Raw genomic sequence first — 21,814 nt, 5'->3', positions numbered from 1 at the left:
AAGTGCTTGCCTAGGTGTTTAGGCACAGCTCCCAGTGTGCCGAGTACCACTGGAACCACCTGCACTGGTTTATGCCAGAGTCTCTGCAATTCGATTCTCAAATCTTGATATCTGGTGACTTTTTCAAGTTGTTTCTCATCGATTCTGCTGTCACCAGGTATAGCAATGTCGACTATCCACACTTTTTTTCTTTTCCACAATTGTGATATCCGGGGTGTTGCGTTCCAAACTTTATCAGTCTGTATTCGGAAATCCCACAGTAGTTTTGCATGCTCATTTTTAATCACATTTTCAGGCTTATGATCCCACCAGTTCTTTGCTACAGGCAGATGGTAGTTGTGACACAAGTTCCAGTGGACCATCTGAGCGACTGTGTTGTGATGTTGTTTGTAGTGGGTCTGAGCTATTGTTTTACAACAGCTCAGTATATGATCAATGGTTTCATCTGCTTCTTTGCAGAGTCTGCATTTGGGATCATCAGCAGATTTTTCTATTCTGGCTTTGATTACATTTGTTCTAATGGCTTGTTCTTGGGCCGCAAGAATTAGGCCTTCTGTTTCTTTCTTCAATGTTCCATTGGTCAGCCATAACCAGGTCTTTTCCTTATCTACTTTTCCTTGGATCTTTTCAAGGAACTGTCCATGCAGTGCTTTGTTATACCAGCTGTCAGCTTGAGCTTGCATCGCTGTTTTCCTATATTGATACTTGGTTTGCTGTACTTTTAGCAGCTTCCTCTTGTTGACCTCCACCAAAGCTGGTTCATCACTGTCTTTCACATAATCTGCCAGAGCATGTTCCTCTTCTTCAACTGTCTGCTTCACTTGCAAAAGTCCTCTGCCACCTACCTTTCTGGGCAAATGGCATAGGACTGGGATATCTTCGGGACCGCCTTCTGTTACCACGTCTCCCACCGACCGGTACGCTCCCATAGAGAGGGTCTCCTCAGGGTGCCGTCAGCCAAACAGTGTCGGCTGGCGACCCCCAGGGGGAGAGCCTTCTCGGTGGGGGCACCTACCCTCTGGAATGAGCTTCCCCCAGGACTTCGACAACTTCCTGACCTCCGGACCTTTCGCCGTGAGCTGAAGACGTATCTATTCTTCCGAGCAGGACTGGCTTAACAGGGGTTTTTAATTGGATTTTAAATGGGGTTTATTTTATATTATGTATTTTATATTTAATTTAGGCCATATTGAATAAGTTTTTTAAATAGTGATTTTACTGTAATATATTGTATTGTTTTTATCTGGCTGTTCACCGCCCTGAGTCCTTCGGGAGAAGGGCGGCATAAAAATTTAATAATAATAATAATAATAATAATAATAATAATAATAATAATAATAATAATAATAATAATAATAATAATAATAATAATAATAATAATTAAATATAGCCTGTCAACATCACTATGTGGGTTGTTGTTGTTTTTGTTGTTGTTATTATTATTATTGTTGTTGTTGTTGTTGTTGTTGTTGGAAGGATCTCCTTTTTGCTGACCCTGAAACTTTTGTTCAGCTTATTTATAAAATAAATAAAGAATTATCCAAATATAAATTATTTTCACATATGTCTAATGGAAAGAAGATAGAAAGTAGTAAGAAATCAATAACAAGTTTATTTATCAGGATAAATTTTTCATACAATAAAAGGACATTTAGAAAAATTGTTACCCCTGCCCTCTCTTAGAAACAAAGGTACATACATATACGCAGACACATATAGAACATTTAAAAGAATTCACTGATTTTTTTAAAAGGGAAATTTTGACAAATTCTTCAGCAATTCTGTCAAAGTCAGGGTGGGTCTAGGAAATGTCCCAATGACACTTTTTTTGTTCAATTTTTGAACCAACTCATTTTAGTTGATGATTTAAATAAATGTCTCCTTTCAAAAGCAAGGATTTTGAGACAGAATGTTTTATTCAAGCCGCCCCCTACTCTGGGCACTTCCAGGTGTGTTCAAACTACAAGATGCTAGCTGGGAATTCTGGGAACTGTAGAATCAACAGATGTAGAATCTTCCTGGGTAAGAAAACCTGTTTATTAGGAAGAGTCTGAATGTTCAACTGTTCACAATGAAAGCTAGTAAAAGAAACCCATCAACACATTCTTTTGTTTGGGAACATTAGACAGTGATGCTGCCTCTTCTGAAAATGCAAATTAACGAGGAAGGAATTTCTTGCTTCCTGCTCCCATTTTGCAAATCGAGAGTTCTGGGTACAAATTCCTGTTTTAAAAAATCAATAATTACTGAATAATCCCAGCAGCTCTTGAAGACACTATATATTTCACTTCCTTTTCCTTCTCTGAAATGCCCACTCTACCGAAATTCAAACAGTTTCATTAGAGTTCCATCTCAACTACTCATCTTACCAAAAAGGGGGAAAAATGTATTTTTTTTTTTTATAATTTTATAATTTACAATCTGGAGAAAAAAGAGTCCCACTCAAGATCCTGAGCAGATAACCATTGCAACCACTCTTGATATGCCAAGGATGAAGTACAGGACATTTCTTTGCCCAAAATATAGGGTGTCTTTTCATGACAATCACTTTTTGTTGGCAATCTGTTTTTCCAAATGATCGAGCCTGGCAGTCATCTGAGCAAGTGCTTGCATTAAGGAAGCCAAAACAAGAAATAATGTGAAGATACACTGAAATGTTGAACGGCAGGGAACATATCTCAGCTGCAAGTCAGGCAATTCTTTTTTTTTCTTCCTTAAATTTCCTCAAAGTACAAACATATCAATGATGACATTCACATTTTTTTCCCTACCGGTGCTGTGGGTGTGGCTTGGTGTGAAGGGGTCCTGTGACTGAGTGGGCATGGCCAACTCGATGTCACTCATGGTCATGCCCATTCAGTCACATGACAACCCCCCCACACCAAGCCATGCCCACAGAACCCGGTAGGAAAAAATGTGTGTATGAGCACAAGAAGGGCTCATAGTGAATGCTGTGGCAGAGAGAAGCCAAACTTTTCTCCCTCCATTCACAGCAGAGCTGCTGCTCCGTTTATGGTCACCCCCCCAGCCCCCTCCTCCCGGTGATTACATTAAAGGGACAGGCTGCGGCAGCCAGAAGAGGTGAGAGGCGACCTGTCGAGTAGGCGACTGGGCAGGTGTGAGTGGGGCCAACCAGGAGTGATTTTTACCGGTTCAGCAAACTGATTCAAATCATCCCTATTGGTTCCACCCGAGCCAGTCCTATCCAGTCAAATTTCACCCCTGAAACACATCATTGTAAGCACTCAACTATATTCAATCCCTTACCCACTGAACCTTTACTTTTTACTTGCTGTATTAGTTCCTAGAAGTTTAGCATACGTTTTGTACTTTTATTAAATAGTTTATTGAACAGTTCCCTAAATCTTCATTTTTTTTTAAATACTCAAAGACATTCAAAAGAAAAAGATCAAATTTTGCTAAAAGGGTAAGTTTAAGCAACTTTCCTATTTAATTTAAATTCCCAATTTCTCCAATCATACATTCTGTGCAAGTCACACTGTTTAAAGGATATTTTTATTGGTGAGGTCTTGTAGGATTTCAATAGTGTTTGACTGGAACTGTACGAGAGCTGCACATTCACATGGGCTACGGATTTCAGTTATTCCTATGCCCTCCTCTGAAATAAATACCACAAAATTCATTAGAAACATAGAAATTCAATCCTCTACACATTAACCAGAAGCCCCAACACCCTAGGACAATCTTATATAAATTGATCTAATATGCCCATTTTGGAGGGTTCAAACATAATAATAAGCTTTAATTTATTTTGACCATGGTCTTCTTCAACCGTAAGCCTAATAACTCATAGTTTAAAACTCATAAACATATTGTGCTTATTTAAGGACTCTGAAATACATTTAATGATGAGTATTTTTGTATGTATATTTAGACAATGCCCAAGGCTCTAATTATGGTGCAAAGCAAATTTGATAAACAATTCTTTGTTGTTTCAGATTACAACATAATTTTGTAGGGTTAAGTAACCTAGATCCTGAGTGATAGGACAAGATATACAGATACAGGTTAACAGAGTTGGAAGGGACTTTGTAGGTCATCTAGTCCAACCCCCCCAGCTAAGCAGGAGACCCTACACCATTTCTGACTGATGGCAGTCCAGTCTCTTCTTGAAAGTTTTCAGTTATATAGACCAGGGGTGTCAAACTTGATTTCACTGAGGGCTGCATCAGGGTTGTGTTTGACCTTGGGGGGGCGTGGGGCATGTCCAGGGGACGTGTCCAGCTCAACGTCACTCGTGTCAGGGGCACCTGTGGTGGCCCAAGCACTCTGCCAGCAATAATGGGCTCATGAGCTCCATTTTCGGTTGCGATGGCCTCCTACATCCCTCTGCCAGCAAAAAAAGAATTCAGGACAGCCACACGCCAGTCCTTTGTTGTTTCCAGGATGGCCCCATGTGACAGATCTAAGCACTCCACGGCCTGCGGGCCTTGAGTTTGACACCTCTGATATAAACCAAGATCCAAAATGGACAAGCTAACCCTGGGTTTTACTGGAACGTGTCATCTAAATACTTGAAGCTGTAATATCTTACCTGGGCAGATACTGAGTTTGAGATTGTCAACTATATGAGTCATGGTGTTGAAATCTGCTGAATATGAAAAATGTTGATCCACTGGCTCAGAAGCAATTTCTCTCAGCTCTTCCTCGACAGCTTTACCAACACCAACTGCAAACATGGTGATTCCTGCAGATCCATCAACATATAGTAAATTTCAAATTAGATATTTATGCAAGGAATGGCAGCCTAATGCTTCAAGCTATAGTCAACCATTAATTCTGGGTTGATGTTTTTTACATCCACTGGAAACAAAAAGGTAAATAAAATCAAGTTTCCTTCTCACAACACTTAGGAAGAAATAGAAAACTGAAGCTTTGCACACATGGATGATATAAATCTATCCACTTTCCACTTTCAGCTCACAATCTCTGCCATCATCTTCCTTCCAATCTGTTCCAATAAGCCAAACTTAAAAGACTTTGGAGGATTCAAGCAGCTGTATCTGATGGGATTTTGGACCATCTGAGCCTCAATAGGACAATTACTCCTATTCGTGACATGAAGGTGTTGACTGAGTGATCTTAAAAACTGATAACAGGTCAAATATTGTACTACTGAAGGTACCATAATAGATTCTTGGATTGTAGTTGCTTTAACTTATGATTTAGATGGGAATGGGAGCTCCTTCACATTATCTAGATCACTGGTTTTTCAAGAAGTAGCTAAATTCTGCTAAGTATAGAGAAATGATAAATACTGGCATTTTCTAAGGTAAAGGTAAAGGTTCCCCTCGCACATATCTGCTAGTCGTTCATGACTCTAGGGGGCGGTGCTCATCTCTGTTTCAAAGCCGAAGAGCCAGCGCTATCCGAAGACATCTCCATGGTCATGTGGCCGGCATGACTAAACGCCAAATGTGCACGGAACACTGTTACCTTCCCACCAAAGGTGGTCCCTATTTTTTCTACTTGCATCTTCTAACATGTTTTAATATGGTCTTATGCAAGCCAAGCCAGGTTTTAAAATATTTTTATCTTCACCAGTTCCCACCCCAGTGTGAATGGGATTGAAAATTGGGGTTTTGTCCATTAGTGCCACTGTACTCCTTGCCTTCTGACAGAGAGCTGATTCAGGTACTATTAGAATCATTCTCCTTTTACAGTGTTGTACAATTGTTGCAACTCAAATGTCAGAAAGAGTTCAAAATGTTTTTCCTCCATTTTTTTTAACAAACAAGCAATCAAAACCCTGGTAAACATTACCCTATAGGGCAAAACAATGTACAAAAATGCATTTAAGCACAGTTATAACTGAAGACATTTAGCTTTATATATACATGCATATATTGCGACATGCATACATGCATATATTCTAAGTGGATTAGAAACACATGCCGATGTCTTTAAATTGAAGCATATGTGTGAATGTTTATTTTAAACTATACCTTAATTGGTAAATAGGATGAAGAGATGGGAAAAATGCTGATACATATACCTCATCCTTCAGAAATTATTTCTTTGCTTGCTTCTTTGTTAGTTATATCAAACTAGTAAAGGAAGCTTAGAGGAGCTCGTTACGGTTCTAAAAATAGTGAAAATCTTGGCTTAATGGCAATAAGGCTTAGACTTACATAAATGCCACTTCACAGTGCTTTACAGCCCTCTCTAAGCGGTTTACAGAATAGAATAGAATAGAATAGAATAGAATAGAATAGAATAGAATAGAATAGAATAGAATAGAATTCTTTATTGGCCAAGTGTGATTGGACACACAAGGAATTTGTCTTGGTGCATACGCTCTCAGTGTATATAAAAGAAAAGATACATTCATCAAGAATCATAAGGTACAACAATTATGATAGGCCCTGCCCCCTCCCACCCTCTTGCTGGCTCGCTGCTCACCCCGCCTGCCTGGTAGCCACCCGCCCTGCCCACCAGGTTGCCCCCCACCCCATCCTGCCCTGTAAATCTTGCTTCACCATGCAGTCCAGCTAATCTCTGCACCTCACCTCTGCGCCTCGCCCACTCTGCTCACCACAGATAAGCATGCCGCTCGCTCACCCTTTGCCTTGGGTCAGGGCCCAGGGACGCAACATTCCCCAGCTCCGGCCTTGCCCCGGAGCCTCCACCCACTCACAGTTTGCCTCGGCTGGGTCGGGGAATGCACCATTCCACTGCTCCGGCCTTGCCCTTGGCCTTCACCTGCATGCTGCAGCCCCCCCTTCCGGCCTCAAACTACAGTCCCTCCAGGCTGAAGCAATTTATTCAGCCTTTGGCCTGCAACGCTAGGCCAAAGGGCCATGGGAAGGGCATGGGCACAGAAAGGCCAAACCAGTTTGGGAATGGTCTGGAGTCCGGACGGTTCTACTTACCTGTAAGAAGTCCCATCTGGAAAGTGTGTGTGTATGCACGCACAGAGGCTGTGTGTGTGCATGCGTGGACACATATTTTTGGCGAACTGGTTATTCACCACTGGTTAGGGTTGATATAACAAAGACGGGTATATTACAATCTATAGCTAAACAGTATCGATTAGACTTCAAGAACAATCCTTCAATATGATGATTATCTAGGTTTATTGTCTAATTGCTGATCAGAGAAAACTTGTGACTTTTGTAGTTTAGTAGTTGCAGGATCTAGTCTGGTCCCAGTGACTGACTCAGATTAGATTCTGCAACATTATCCAGAGACATGTGTATTTGCCTTCGTTCATGAGTTTAGTAGTCACGTACAATTTGAAACTGACAGAACAAGATGCACGGCTTGTGGTTAAAGACAACTGAAAACAGCAAGAAGGAAAATGCAGACGGACTGTATGGCCTAGCAAACAGAAATGAAGCAACGAAAGTTTTATCAATCCAACAACTTCTTAATTGCTAACATAATTTTCAAACAACCAAAATGACACATACATACAGCTGGGTGCCCAGAAATTAAATTGACTTTTATTTATACAAGGAGGTTTTTAAAAAAGCCTAGTAATAGCAGCAAAGCCACTGAGTTACCCTGAGGTAAAATGGGTGGCCAATAAATTTTACAAATAAATAATGGTGTAGCCAAGGTCTGACTATAGAATAGATTGTGGCTGTTTTGTGCCTCCTGAGATCACAATGTGAGACAAACAGCCATATAAATTATTTAAATGAATAAATAACTGTATAACTACAAAGATCTGAATCATGTATACAATGATCTTCCCTGTGAGACTCTGAAAATGAAAGTTAGAAGAAGAAAAAAAGGAGTATTGACACTTTTAAACTTTGGAGAAGTTTCGTGGGAATGCATATCCAAGAAAATAAATAAATGGATCACAAACAAATCAATGCAGAATACTCATTCAAGATACAAATTACCAGACCCAAATTATCATATTTTGGACATATGCAAAGAGCCAACTCTTTTGAGAAATCCCTGTTCATTTTGTCACACTTAATGCTTATGGACATTTTTTGGGGGAGAAAGTCTGGATCAGCTTCAATGAGACATAAGGAATTCAAATCCAAAAATAACACTGGCAACGGACAAAATGTTTTTTCCTTAATTTTGGGTTCAACTGCAAAACATGAGCTGTCTATCTGCTTCATCACTTGGAATTTTAATAATTGCCAAGAAAACAGTATCAGTATCTCAGGTTTTTTTTTAAATATACTGTTAATCTGAAACTCTTATACATTTTTCCTTTGGCAATAACAGGAGGAAATTAGAGAATCGGTTAATTAGCCACAAACACCTGGCTCAAAAGAGATGGAAGCAATATAAGGAAACACCATCAATATGAACATAGTTAATAATCGTTACTTTTAAAGGAATAAAATAGGAGGAGATATCTGAGAATCACGCTTAGACCAGGTAGGTATGATAGGACTAGAACAAGATTTAAAACTTGTTAGAATAGAATAACAGAGTTGGAAGGGACTTTGGAGGTCTTCTAGTCCAACCCCCTGCTTAGGCAGGAAACCCTACACCACTTCAGACAAATGGTTATCCAATCTCTTCTTAAAAACTTCCAGTGTTGTAGCATTTACAGCTTCTGGAGACAAGTTGTTCCACTGATTAATTGTTGTATTTAACTTCCAACATCCTTGATCATGGTAAATGAGGAACCAGAGTCCAAAACATCCAGCTGTTGCATTCCACCCCATGCCCAGCTGGACAATCTAGTTCTAAAATAAAGGCAGTGTCCTATTTTCCATTTCAAATTTTAAAAAAGGCCTATCTAAATTTATATAATTGAGTCTTTCATTACTTGATGTTCTCTAGATATGTTGTGCATCTCTCATAAATTTCAGCTGGAATGCTGGGTAGGATTTTTGAGAGTTAGACATCTGGAAGACCATATGGAAACACTGTGAGAACAGTAACTTGCTAATTATTTTATTAAGTCCTGACATTGGAAGCTGCAGATAAATTCTTTTTACCGCTGGATAAATGATCAATGTGCTATGCAAAGCTTTCAAGAAATACTTTAGTTTGAAGGCCTAACAATAAAGTATTATTTCTGAGCTCTTCTGGAGATGATGGGAATTCCATATAGTTCCTATAGTTGGAAGAGCAATGAAACTGCTGACAGAGGCATTGCAAATCACTTGGTTGAGAACTGCATTGCTTCTATGGCACAAAGCACCTCAATGACGTGAAACCAAACCACTTCACACAAGCTTAGTGATCAAGCTGTTGTTCAAAAGAAGGCTATAATTTACTATATCTCTGTCATGGGTTATAGCAAAATGTGTCCATTTGGGAGGTGTTCTCAAGGATTAAACCAGTTCAGAGCCATTTATTATACTACCTATATCACTAACATCTATGCAATTATGAATAATAGTGTTGCAATCCATTAAACACATCGTAAACATAGAAAGAGCTGACGTGTTGTAGAGTTTAAAGTACCGCACTATGATAGGCAGATCCAAGCACAATTACAGTATCAGCCATGGAAACTCAATGGTTTACTATGGGGCAGTCATTCTTTTGCAGCTCAGCTTCTCTTGCAAGGTTGTTGATGTGAAGGAAAATTGGACAAAAGAATCAGAATTAGAATAACAGAGTTTGAAGGAACCTTGGAGGTCTTCCAGTCCAACCCCCCCTGCTCAAGCTCAAGGAGACCCTGTACCATTCCAGACAAGTGGATGTCTAGTCTCTTCTTAAAAGCCTCAGTGATGGAGCACTTACAACTTCTGAAGGCAAGCCGTTCCACTGATTAATTGTTCTCACGGTTAGGAAATTTAAATTTTTAATTTCATTTTTAAATTGTTCTTAATTTATTAATGTAAAAATTAAAAATAAATTTGATTTTTAAAAATTATTAATTTAAAATTAAAAAAATAATAATTTAAAATTAGAGCACACTATATATGCTACCTTCAGCTCCTGGAAGAAAGGCAAGCTATGAACATAACAAACAATGCAAATATATCACACCTTTCCATTAATTGCCTTACCTGATTCTTTTGCTTTTCTAGCCCATACTGAGATGTCATCCTGAGAGCGTCCATCCGTAAAGACCAAGCCAATCCTGGGAATGTTCTGAGAAAGAGGCCGGGCACCTTCTGCCTCAGAGAAGCTGTGTTCCACCATGTGCTTGAGGGCCAGGCCAGTCATGGTGCCCTTTTCCATGTACTGCACTCTTTGAACAGCTTCCTTAACATCATCTGCTGTTGTGAATTTGTTGAGTGGGAACTCAGTGCGCACTCGACTAGAATACTGAACCAGCCCCACATGGGTGCCTTCAGGTGACACATCCAGGAAATCCACTATCTGTTTGACAAATTGTTTCACCAGCTCAAAATTCTGGGGCCGGACGCTCTTAGAGCCATCGATGATCATCACCAAGTCAATGTGCCCAGCCTTGCACTCTATTGTCCAGGGGAAAAAAAAAAAGCTGAGATGAGGCAGGTTTGATTTTGACTTCAAAGAAAGAAAAAGAAAAGAAAGGCAAATCCCTACCAGCCTGGGAACCCTTGGCAAATAGCTGCCTCATATAGCAGAGAATTTCCTACCAATCTTGTACTTCTTGCCCCAAAAAAGCTTTGGAGATTCTCTCTCAAGTTAGCATTCAAAGGAATGTTAGCATGCAGGTCGGATACATTTCATGTTCATAAAATGATCTGAAATTTAAATCAACTGCAATTGCTTAGTTCATTTATAGTAATTAAAAACGTAATGAGGTCCTCCGTGCCTTTCCCCACTGGAAGGCCTTACTCCTTAAGTAATTCCTTCTTCTGTTTGTGGATATCCATGGAAGCAGCAAAGAAGGCTGGAATGAAAGTTGTGTCAGGAGGTCATAATGCAAATTCTGTAGCTATTTACTTGCATCAACCATCACAACAACAAAAGGTGGGATTTGCATCATGACGTCACAATGTGAATTATTGTCATTTTCAGATTATTGTGACCTGCAGTTAGTCCTGGACTTGCAATCATACATTTAGCTACTGTTTGAAGCTACAATGGCATTGAAAAAAGTTACTTACAACCAGTCTTTGCACTTAAAATTGACCCAGCATCCCCATGGACACGTGTTCAAGACCTTGGCAACTAGCATGTATATATGATTGTTGCAATGTCCTGGAATCATGCAATCACAATTTGCAACCTTTCCTGTTGGCTCCTGACAAAAAGTCAGTGGGGGAAGCTGGATTCCACTCAGCGGTGAAATCCGGCCGGATCTATCCGACTCGTGTGAGCCGGTAGGGCAAGCGGCAGACAGCTCAGCCCACCCACCAGGACATCATTACATCCTTTTTCTGATCCTCTAAGCATGCACAGAAGAATCTGTGCTTCTGCAGAAGAGGCACACGTGCTCACGTTTCCGATCCGATAGCAAAGGTAAGTGTATTTCATTGCTGATTCCACTTAATGATCACATGATCCATTTAATAACTGTACTGACTTGCCTAACAGCAATGCAAAACAAGTTGAAAAATCAGGCATGACTCACTTACCAATTGCCTTGCTTACCAACAGAATTTCTGGTCCCAGTTATGGCAGTAAATTGAGGACTATCTGTATTATTGCTCCTGAACTTTTTGTGTGCTTTTTTGTCACAGAATATATGATCGTTCCTTTACCTATTCACTGAATACCAGAGTAGGGATGAAGCAGTGGTTCAAAGTCACCTTTCTGGAAGTAAGTTGGTTACCACAGGGCACCAACTTCTCAGTTAACCAGGCAAGTTCACATATGCCAATAGGATTCAGACCACTAATACTACAATCCAATCAGAACATGGGAAGCCAAAATAGTCAAGTCAGTTCCTCTATTACTCACAGAGGCGGCTAAATAAAAAGAACTCCAAATACACAGACTCGCCACTGGCATAACTTAAATCAGATTCTCTGATTTACTGGAATTTTGTCTGACTTACTTTCAGACACTAGCTCATATTAGATCAAGCTTTGTTTTTCCTACTAACCCTTTGGGGTTGCATGGGAACTATATCTGTCTCTAACTCTAGCCAAGGCTGATATATTGAATGTGCTTTATAAATAAAAATCTTTGCATGTCCTTTCATTGAATTGTACCCCAAGCTTTCTGCTTGATTATAGGGGAATCAAGCAGTCCTTTCATTCTTTCACCAAAAATCTTAAAAGCATTTCTCAACCTAATGCATTTTGTCTTCTTCAAAGCCGTGATGTTTACTCTGGGAGATCCAATAAGTTCCAGAAAGTAAAATAATTCTCATGATGACTTTAGGTTTTTAGCAAATTATTTTGATAATCATGATTAGCATGGGGTATGATGCAACTATGATAATCATGGGGTATGATGGCCTAAAATGTCTCCAAGGATCAGAAACACATATCTGAATTCAGATCAGTAAAAATACCCACTAGCAAAAGTGATGGCGCTCATTCAAAATGCCACTCTTTGTTGTTTGCTATCTCTGGAATAATCTCTATGGCTACTTTTTATGAGATGCTTAGCTGGGAAAGATACCCAATACATTGGAAGAGCCTTTTATCAAACACAAAGACCTTGATACTCACTGTTACAGGTCTTCTTATCTTCCTGCAGTTGCTGACCTTCTGGGCAAACACAATGGTAAGAGCCAGACGTACTGAGACATTTAAATTCACATCCATGTTCTACCGTATTGCAGAGATCATTAGCTGAAATACCAATAAGAAGCATGTCATGTATGACTCAAAAAATATATTTTGCCAAATTTTTCCTTTATATGTGTCAAACTACAGTTGCCTTCCTCCACAGTTCAGAGTAGAAATAGCTGCATTATAACTGTAATAAATAGAAGTTGTTTTTATTGTTGTTAGTCCTGGTTTTCTCAAAATGCCTTTCAGATATAAACATGAGTAAGTCTAACAAATATCCAGGTTGGTATAGGGACCATGTGTCTTTTATTATAAAAGATATCCTTTATTTCAGAAAGTTGTCCTTTAAATTTGTTTAATTACTTATTTTCCCAATTTTGCTCTTGAATTTTCCTTCGTAAAGCAAAGTTATAAACATAAACAATTATTTTTCTTATCCTTTTGAATTTCTTTTGGGTTGAGATCTTTTTTTTCCCAAGTTTGTTCTTTTTGTTTTTCCTCAAGAAAATGGAGTCACCATATCTATAGGTAATGCTGAAATATCCTATCCTTAAGACCATGGTAAAAGACACCCCATACAAGTCTCATCACTTGTACAAAAGTGTTCTCCACATTTTACTCATTTTACAAAGTGCCATAACATCTGCTCAGACAACTAGGGCAGTATGTATGATATAACATAATCACTGCAACACAATCACCGCTATCCGCCAAAATCATACTGAAAATATAAATGATAAAATACTGTACCCATCAATTTAAATCTGAAAACCTGCTTAAATAGCAAGGGGAGAGGAGAGGGGTGGAGAGGGGAGGGGAGGGGAGAGGAGAAGCTTTTCTAGGGAAAGTTGGGCTGCCATAGAAAAGACCTGCCTTGTAGCCCATCTATCCTTCATCTCTCATAGAAACAGGTCCTCTCTCAGTCAACTCATAAGATGGACAGAATCATTCTGAGAAAGTTGGTTCCTAATAAAACCTGTATCACCTATCAGCTTCTGGGCCCAGTTGCAGGCCCAGTGCAAGTGTTATTCTGTTGTTCAGGTGTTATTCTGAATAGCAGGTTTCATCAGTTAACCTAGACATTCCATTCTGGATCAGTTTCAGCTTCTGACCTGCCTTCAAAAGTAGCACCAAGTAAAGCCCACTGCAACAGTCCAAATATTTGGTGGTAAGGATATGATTCAGTGCTTCTGGGAGGACATAAGTTGCATATCAGCTAAAGATGGGCAAACATATAGCCATAGTTTCTATCTGATGTTCAAGCAGATGCTGTGAAAAATCCAGACCGTGGATCTGCAGTTTCAGGAGAAGGATGACCCCACCTAAACTAATCCTATAACCAAGGTTTCTTAAAAATCCAGAATTTTAAGACAGACAATATATCCAGGTTGCTAGGACTTGTTTCTTTCCACTCAGTCCATCAGAGGCACCAGACATTGGTTCAAGATTTCCACAACATCTCTGGCTAAGCATGGAGTGATGATATACTACTAAGTACCATCAACCTATTGATGATACCTTCCCTGAAACCAAAAGATGATTTCTAACACGGATTCTGTATAGATGAAATATTAAATACATGATAAAATATTTCTGAATGTTTCACAATACCCCAAACTTTTAAAGAGCAACTTTTGTATGACAGTCATTTATTAATAACCTAGAGCATCAGAATCATATTCATAACTCGAGTAGATGACTATTTGCACAGCTCTGCTAGTCTAATTCCACAGATAGAATCATTTGGCCCATTTAAGCGTGTGCTACATGTGCTAGATTAAAGCATACAAAGCCACCACCAGCCATATATAAAATGTACCTTGGCACGTCTTGCCATCTGCCTGCAAAGTGAAGCCATCACGACATCGGCAATAATATCCATTGACTATATTAACACAGTCATGCTGGCAACTTTGGTTGTTGAAATTGCAGAAATTGATCACTGAAAGAAGAAAGAAACCATTAGAGGACCTCACCACATATGCAATAAAACAGCCTGTGTTGTTGATTTAACACAATGGCTGGACTCAAGATCCAGCATTTGCTGCAAACATTTGCCTTACTGTAAGATGGCTCAATTTCCTTTACATCAAACAACACTGGCATAAAATACAGAAGAATATACAGTATTTAATTCAGGGTGGAAAGCTTGAGATGGCCCAGTTTTTGAACTACCGTAACTACCTCCCTTTCCTTGGTTGATGGGGAATTCCAGTTCAACAACATCAAAGGGTATATTTATTTATTTATTTATTTATTTATTTTGTCACAACAATATATGTAGGTATCATACAAAAAGATTATATAGTATATAAACACATATATGAGTAAATATAAGGAGGTATAAGCATATATATAGGAAGAAGAAAAGAAAAACAATAGGACAGGAACGGTAGGCACGTTTGTGCGCTTATGCACGCCCCTTATGGTCCTCTTAGGAATGGGGTGAGGTCAATAGTAGAAAGTTTTTGGATAAAACTTTTAGGATTATGGGAAGAGACCACAGAGTCAGGTAAATTATTCCAAGCACTGATGATTCTGAAAGTCATATTTTCTGCAATCTAGATTAAAGCGGTTGACATTAAGTTTAAATCTATTAGTTGCTCTTGTATTATTGCAATTAAAGCTGAAGTAGTCTTTAACAGAAAGGACATTACAATAGATGATTCTGTGAGTTAAGCTTAGGTCTTGTCAAAGGCGACGGAGTTCCAAGTTTTCTAAGCCTAGGATTTCAAGTCTGGTGGGATAAGGTATTTTATTGTTTTCAGAGGAATGGAGAACTCTTCTTGTAAAATATTTCTGGACATGTTCAATTGTATTGATGTCAGAGATGTGGTGAGGGTTCCAAACAGGCGAGCTGTATTCTAGAATTGGTCTAGCAAATGTTTTATATGCTCTGGTTAGCAGTGTGGTGTTTTTGGAAAAGAAGCTGCGCAAAATTAGGTTTACAACTCTTAGAGCTTTTTTTGCTATGTAGTTGCAGTGGGCTTTGGCACTTAGATCATTTGACATGAAAACTCCAAGGTCTTTAACGGGATGGGGGTCGTCTGTAAGGTAATGTCCATCTAGTATGTACTTAGTTTTTGGGTTCTTTTTTCCTATATGTAAGACTGAGCATTTGCTGATTGAAATTTGGAGCTGCCAATTTTTAGACCAAGCGGTTAGATGATCAAGGTCGTTTTGAATGATAGAAGTATTGTCTGTGGTGTTAAATAGTTTGACATCATCAGCAAAGAGAACACAATTACTTGAGATATGGTCACAAAGATCATTAATGTATAGTATAAAGAGTGTTGGTCCAAGGACGCTGCCTTGAGGAACGCCACTCTTGACAGGAACAGGATTTGATAAAGCATTGCCAATTTTGACCACTTCTTGTCTGTTAGACAGAAAAGCAGATATCCATTTGTGGAGGGGTCCTGAGATGCCATAGCATATTAGTTTTAGGAGAAGTTTATCGTCTACAGAGTCTTCTTTTTTGTATAGTTTAATGCGGACAGAAAAGATCCCAGCATTCCAAGGAAGGGATGACCTTTCTCACTATGCCACCTTCTTGCTGAAAATTGACCCACCCGTACCACCCAAATTTCAACAGCAGCTACAGAATGGTTATTTCTCCCTATAGCCGCTGAAGCAATACAGAGTTTACTCACTGCTACAGGTCTTCTTGTCTTGGTTAAGCTGGTAGCCTGTCCGGCAACGACAAATGAAGGTACCTTGTGAATTAACACACTGGTGCTCACAGCCATGCCTCTCGTTAGCACAAGCATCAATGACTGCAGGAGTAAAACAGAATTCAGGGTTTGAACTTCAGAGAAAAACCGAGAGGAGTGTTTCCTACTGGGAAAGCTGACAGAGAACCCAATCCCAGTTTTGTAAAAAGAGAAAAAAATGCCTTAAATACAGACATACGTTCTAGTTTATTACATTCACACTAACTATAAGCATTTATTTTGGTCTATAAGCAGCACTTCTGACTCTCTCTTCGATATTTCCATTAACAAATAACTCATAGAAACGCAGCATCAGATAAAATTCCAGATGATACAGCTTCTATTTTTTTCTTGAACAACTCAGCAATTTTGTAAAACCATTTCCATCAAATGTCACCTGTCTCTGAACCACAGATTTAAAAAAAAAATAATGATCTAGACCAGTGATGGCTAACCTTTTTGCTATTGTGTGCCAGGAGGGCAGTTTTGCACGCACTTGCCCACACCCATAATTCTATACACCCCGTCCCCGCACATGTGTGCATGACCCACCTCTCCCTTTGCTCCTGGAATGTGATGGCCCAGTAGGCCTGTTTTTCCCTCTCACCTGGCTCCAGAGCCTTTCTAGGAGTCTGGGGAGGGCGAAAACAGACTTCCCCACGGCCCGAGGTCCTCTGGAGGCCAAAAACTGCCCGTTTGCCAACTTCCGGTGGGAAGGAAGGCCCGTTTTTTGCTGTCCCTAGCCTCCAGGGCCTCTCTAGGAATCTGGGGAGGGCAAAAACTGCCTTCGCCCCAGAAGTCCTCCCAATGCCAGAAACAGACCGTTTGCTGTTTTTGCCCTCCCCAGACTCCTAGAGAGGCTCAGGAGCCAGGTGAGAAAGAAAAATAGGCCTTCCCCCCCTGCCCCCAAGGCTCTTCGGAGGCAGGAAACAGCTTGTTTCCCTACTTTTGGTGGGCCCAGAAGGCCCGAAAATCAGCTGGCCAGTGTGCAAATGTGCACCGGAGCTGAGCTCACATGCCCACTGATATGGCTACGTGTGCCACCTGGGGCATTCGTGTCATAGGTTCACCATCATGGGTCTAGACTCTAGTTTGTTTAACTAGCTAGAAGATACTGTACAACATAAGCACTGATTTCTATGAACTCTATGTTGGGTACCATAATTAATATCAATAGTGTGTGCGTGTGTGTGCGTGTGTGCGTGCGTGTGTGTGTGTGTGTGTATACACTTCTGGGCCCCCCAGCAGATTATCATTTGCATCAGTAATCATCTATCTCATCCCATTATGACTGCTAAATCACTTGATCGTCTAGATATTTTTAATAAAAAATGCAAAAGGGGAGCTAGCATGCTGCAAAGTACCAGCCCCCATAACCAATGGATCCCACAACCATTATGATAAAACAAAAATGGCAACCAAATAGCAGAATAATAGTTAAATGCTTTTCCTTCGGTGCAGAAAAACAACTTTGTGAGTGCTCACAACATGGTTTCAAACTTTCACCCATCAGTTAAATAATCTATTACTCTTACTTGAGCATGTTTTTCCATCTGTGTTAAGTTTGTATCCTGGTTTACACTGGCAATAAAAGGAGTTTGGGATACTGACACAAGTGTGCTGGCAGCCATGATCAAGTTCTGTGCACATATCCACACCTGGAAGAAGTAAGTTTGCATATTGAGAAGGAAAGATGTGCTGTGAACTGTAATATTGTTAAAGTAGTGGAGCTCCTGTGGAAGCATGTGGCTCCATCTAAATTTCTTTCTCTTTAGCTGAAAATTTGGATAGAAAAGATCCTTTAGCAGTATTTTTCAACCTTGACAATTTTACGACGTGGGGGGCACCAACTCCCAGAATTCCCCAGCCAACATGGAATACTAGAAATGAAGCAACAGCCACAACAAAACATAGTAATGGCAATAATCTCCCCATCCCCATACTTGTATATACATATTTCTGGAATAGCTTATTTGAAACCAAGAATGGCTGTTGAAAAAGTGGATTTTTGACATATTTAATCAATGCATATGCCCACTTTGAAGATCATGATCACCTCAAAAGGATCTATAAATAAATATTAGTGTTACTGTATAGGTTATACCTTATTTTTGAACAGTTTGGAGTGAACAACCTTCACAAAACTTCACTTCTGAGCGTAAACAGTCTGTTTCGAGCATTTGGGAAATGTCTGAAATAAAGCTGTTTTCCAACTGAAAATATTTTCAATATGCTCAAAGCAGATGGACCCACACTGGAAACACCACTTGAACACTTGGGATTTCAGATTTAATGAAGCTTTCACATTCAAAAAGATTTGCCCACCCATGGTAAGTAGAAGGAAAATAAGAAGGATAAAAATCAATCTCAATGCAAGCTTTATTCCTTTACTCACTGCATAATTTGTCCTGGATCTGTTTGCCAAACTGTTGGATGAGATCAAACGACTCCACCAAGAAGACATGTTCTTCCAGTGGGGGAGAGGCCATGGCCTTCAAAGAGTTCATGTCTGCCCGCTGAACACCCACAGCATAGATCTCAATGCCAGCAGCTCGTGCCTGAGCAGCCACTTCAGTGACACGATCCTGGGGCCGCCCATCAGTTACAATCACAGCCACTCGGGGAATCTTCCTATGAAGTGGCCGGGCCCCGTTCTGTACGGTAAAGGCCACATTCATGGCGTATTGAATGGCCAAGCCTGTCATTGTGCCTTGAGCCAAGGGGACAATGCTATTGATAGCCTTCTCCATTTCAGCCCTGGTGAAGAAAGACTTGAGAGAGAAGATGTTCTGGACTTGGCTGGAGTACTGAATCACCCCAACCCGTGTGGCGTTTGGTGCTATATCCAAGTTATGGATGATGTCAATCATGAAGCGCCGCATGGTCTCAAACTCATAGGGACGGACACTACGTGAGCTGTCAATCACAAAGACAATATCCAATGCACGAGTTTTACATTTAGTTTCTGGAGGAGGAAAAAAGATAAAGTTGGCTTAATCATTGTGTATACTTTGAAAAAAATATCCCTTCTTTATTAATTAAGATTGTATTTAGGCTTTTTTAGTGTATCAGCTAAAGAACATGGATGATATGTGGCACAAACATACACACACACATCCAAACACCACAAACAAACACACACACACACACACACACACACACACACACACAGTAAAGACTTCTAAAACAAAATTATAGATTTGCCACTCCAGATAAAATACCCTTAAATGGAAAGTAACATTCAATACAATTCATTCTTCCATTTGATAAATAAACATTATCCTTTAGAAAAGAGCAGGCAATATAACGCACAACATTTATTTAAACTTCACTTGCTATCAATACTCAACAAGGTCAATGACCAATAGCAATGAGAGTTCTACTAAAAATCATTATGACATGCCAGATTGCCTTTTCTGGTGTTAACATATTTGACCACAAAGTTGCTATTATTCATTGAAAAAGGATTGAGAAAAATGTAGAGGAGTATTATTTTTTTGGTTTTGCTTGCATATAGTCTACTCCAGCAAAAAAAAGAAGAAGAAGAAGAAGAAAAAGAGACACTATCAGATATTAACTGCCTCATATATTACATTTTAGTCCACATCTAAGATAATTTTTTAAAATTGCATACAGTGTATATAAAAAATTAGGACTTATTAGGATGCTTTGATCCAAAAGACATGAAACTGACTTGCTAATTCAAAGTCAACGGTTTTAGTCAATGGCCCCTTTTCCAAATGTTTCCACTAATTAATTTGCCAAATTTCACAGTATATTTATATGGAAGTTAGTCCAACTTAAACATACTGATTAAACATGTGTCGGGCTACACTCTTAATCTGAAATTCTTCCACCACCTCAATTTATTTATTTAAAATACTTCTACCTTAAAGTTTCAGTAATGGCATGTGGGACTTTAGTAATAGAAGATTAGGGGTACAGGGTGGACATAGTATAGATCAGGGCTTTCAAACTCGCAGCCCACACGCTGGATGCATCATGCTCTGGCCACACCCACGTCCGATTTAGTGAAGGGGAAAAAACTCACGCTACTTCACATGAGGCTGCTGTGACGCCACGAGTTTGACACTGGTATAGATACTGAACTAGTGAGAAAAGTCTTATGACTTCCTGTAAAGTATATACACTACAGCAGTATGTTGCTGCATAGTGTGCAGGAAAAAAAAACCCCTCACCAACTCATAAGAAAGGGTAAATGAGAAATATGGCCTAGTTCAAATTTAATCATTACTTTTTCAATTTAATAATGAATGTTTTTCTGGTGGGAAATTCAAATTGTACATTATGAGATGCATTTGAATAGTGTTAAGTAACAAATCTTCACTCTTAGTGAATGAGTGATCAACTGAAAAAAAAAGTACCTTTTTGTCAGTTAACTTTGATTGTCAGCTGAATGATACATTGACTGATTATGTGTCATCAAGTGGATGTAAATTCTTGGCAACATACAGAGATAGATTTTGCCCAGGGCTATCGGTCCCCAACCTAGATCTTCAGGTCTTCCAACAGTGATTGAATCTACCTTGCTGCTGGACTGTCTATATATCAATCTGTTTTTAGCTTTATCTTGAGTTTTAATTCAGGTTTGATTTTAAAATAAAAAAAAAATAGCTGATACTTACCTAAGAGTTTTGGACGGCCTTCCATCATGGTGAAGGCATGCATTAAAAAAGGTATAACAAAAAGCAGCTTCATCATTTTCCTTCAAGATGATAGGATCTCAGGAAAAAGTCTAAAGTACAAAAGGAGAATGTATCTTTTCATTTAACCAGATTTTTATAGTGTCTTCTCACAAGGCTGACAAAAATATCTGATAATGTAGTAGAGTCATGTTAATTTGGGTGTGGGCGTGTAACTTCAAATCAGTTTTTTAGTCTGGGCAACTGCCTGGCCTAATCCTTGCTATTTTCTTTGCAAGATTTCAGAAGTGGTTTGTCTTGTCATAGGGCTAAGAGAGTATACTTAGAGGGTATACTAAGAGGGTACTTACGGGACCGCCTGCTGTTACCACATGCCTCCCACCGACCCGTACGCTCTCACAGAGAGGGACTTCTCAGGGTGCCGTCCGCCAAGCAATGTCGGCTGGCGGCCCCCAGGGGAAGGTCCTTCTCTGTGGGGGCTCCCACCCTCTGGAACGAACTTCCCCTGGGTTTACGCCAAATACCTGACCTTCGGACATTCCGTCGCGAACTGAAGACACATCTTTTTATTCGCGCGGGGCTGGCTTAAATTGATTTTAACAAATTTTTAAATTCTTAGAAATTAATTTTAAATGGAGTTTTTTAGCTTATTATATATTTTACTTCTCAGGCCAATTTTAAAATAAGTTTTTTAACTGCATTTTAAATTTGTATATTGTACCGTCTGTTTTATTCTTGCCTGTACACCGCCCTGAGTCCTTCGGGAGAAGGGCGGTATAGAAATCAAATAAATAAATAAATAATAAAATATAACTGGCCCAAGGTTGGCTTTGTACCTTAGGTGACACTACAACTCACAATCTCC

General features: G+C 39.5%; 1 protein-coding gene across 2 annotated transcripts in view; it reads right to left on the bottom strand.

Annotated features, from left to right (window-relative positions):
* Positions 1-1,598: 1,598 nt before the first annotated feature.
* The window catches only part of MATN4 (matrilin 4), a 48,664-nt gene continuing 28,448 nt past the window's right edge, over positions 1,599-21,814 (bottom strand). For both annotated transcript variants that reach the window (XM_058177969.1, XM_058177970.1), the window contains exons 2-11: positions 20,932-21,041; positions 18,681-19,250; positions 17,821-17,943; positions 16,226-16,348; positions 14,392-14,514; positions 12,510-12,632; positions 9,963-10,376; positions 4,556-4,708; positions 3,515-3,619; positions 1,599-2,603 (exon numbers count right to left, since the gene is read on the bottom strand). In XM_058177969.1, coding sequence (XP_058033952.1) covers positions 2,545-2,603; positions 3,515-3,619; positions 4,556-4,708; positions 9,963-10,376; positions 12,510-12,632; positions 14,392-14,514; positions 16,226-16,348; positions 17,821-17,943; positions 18,681-19,250; positions 20,932-21,007 — 1,869 coding nt within the window. In that variant the 5' untranslated portion in view covers positions 21,008-21,041 and the 3' untranslated portion in view covers positions 1,599-2,544. The remainder of the gene's footprint in view (positions 2,604-3,514; positions 3,620-4,555; positions 4,709-9,962; positions 10,377-12,509; positions 12,633-14,391; positions 14,515-16,225; positions 16,349-17,820; positions 17,944-18,680; positions 19,251-20,931; positions 21,042-21,814) is intronic.

Source organism: Ahaetulla prasina, chromosome 3, assembly GCF_028640845.1.
Source record: "Ahaetulla prasina isolate Xishuangbanna chromosome 3, ASM2864084v1, whole genome shotgun sequence".
NCBI lineage: Eukaryota > Metazoa > Chordata > Lepidosauria > Squamata > Colubridae > Ahaetulla > Ahaetulla prasina.
The sequence above is the reverse complement of the archived record's forward strand: the minus strand, read 5'-3'. Positions and strand labels throughout refer to the sequence as shown.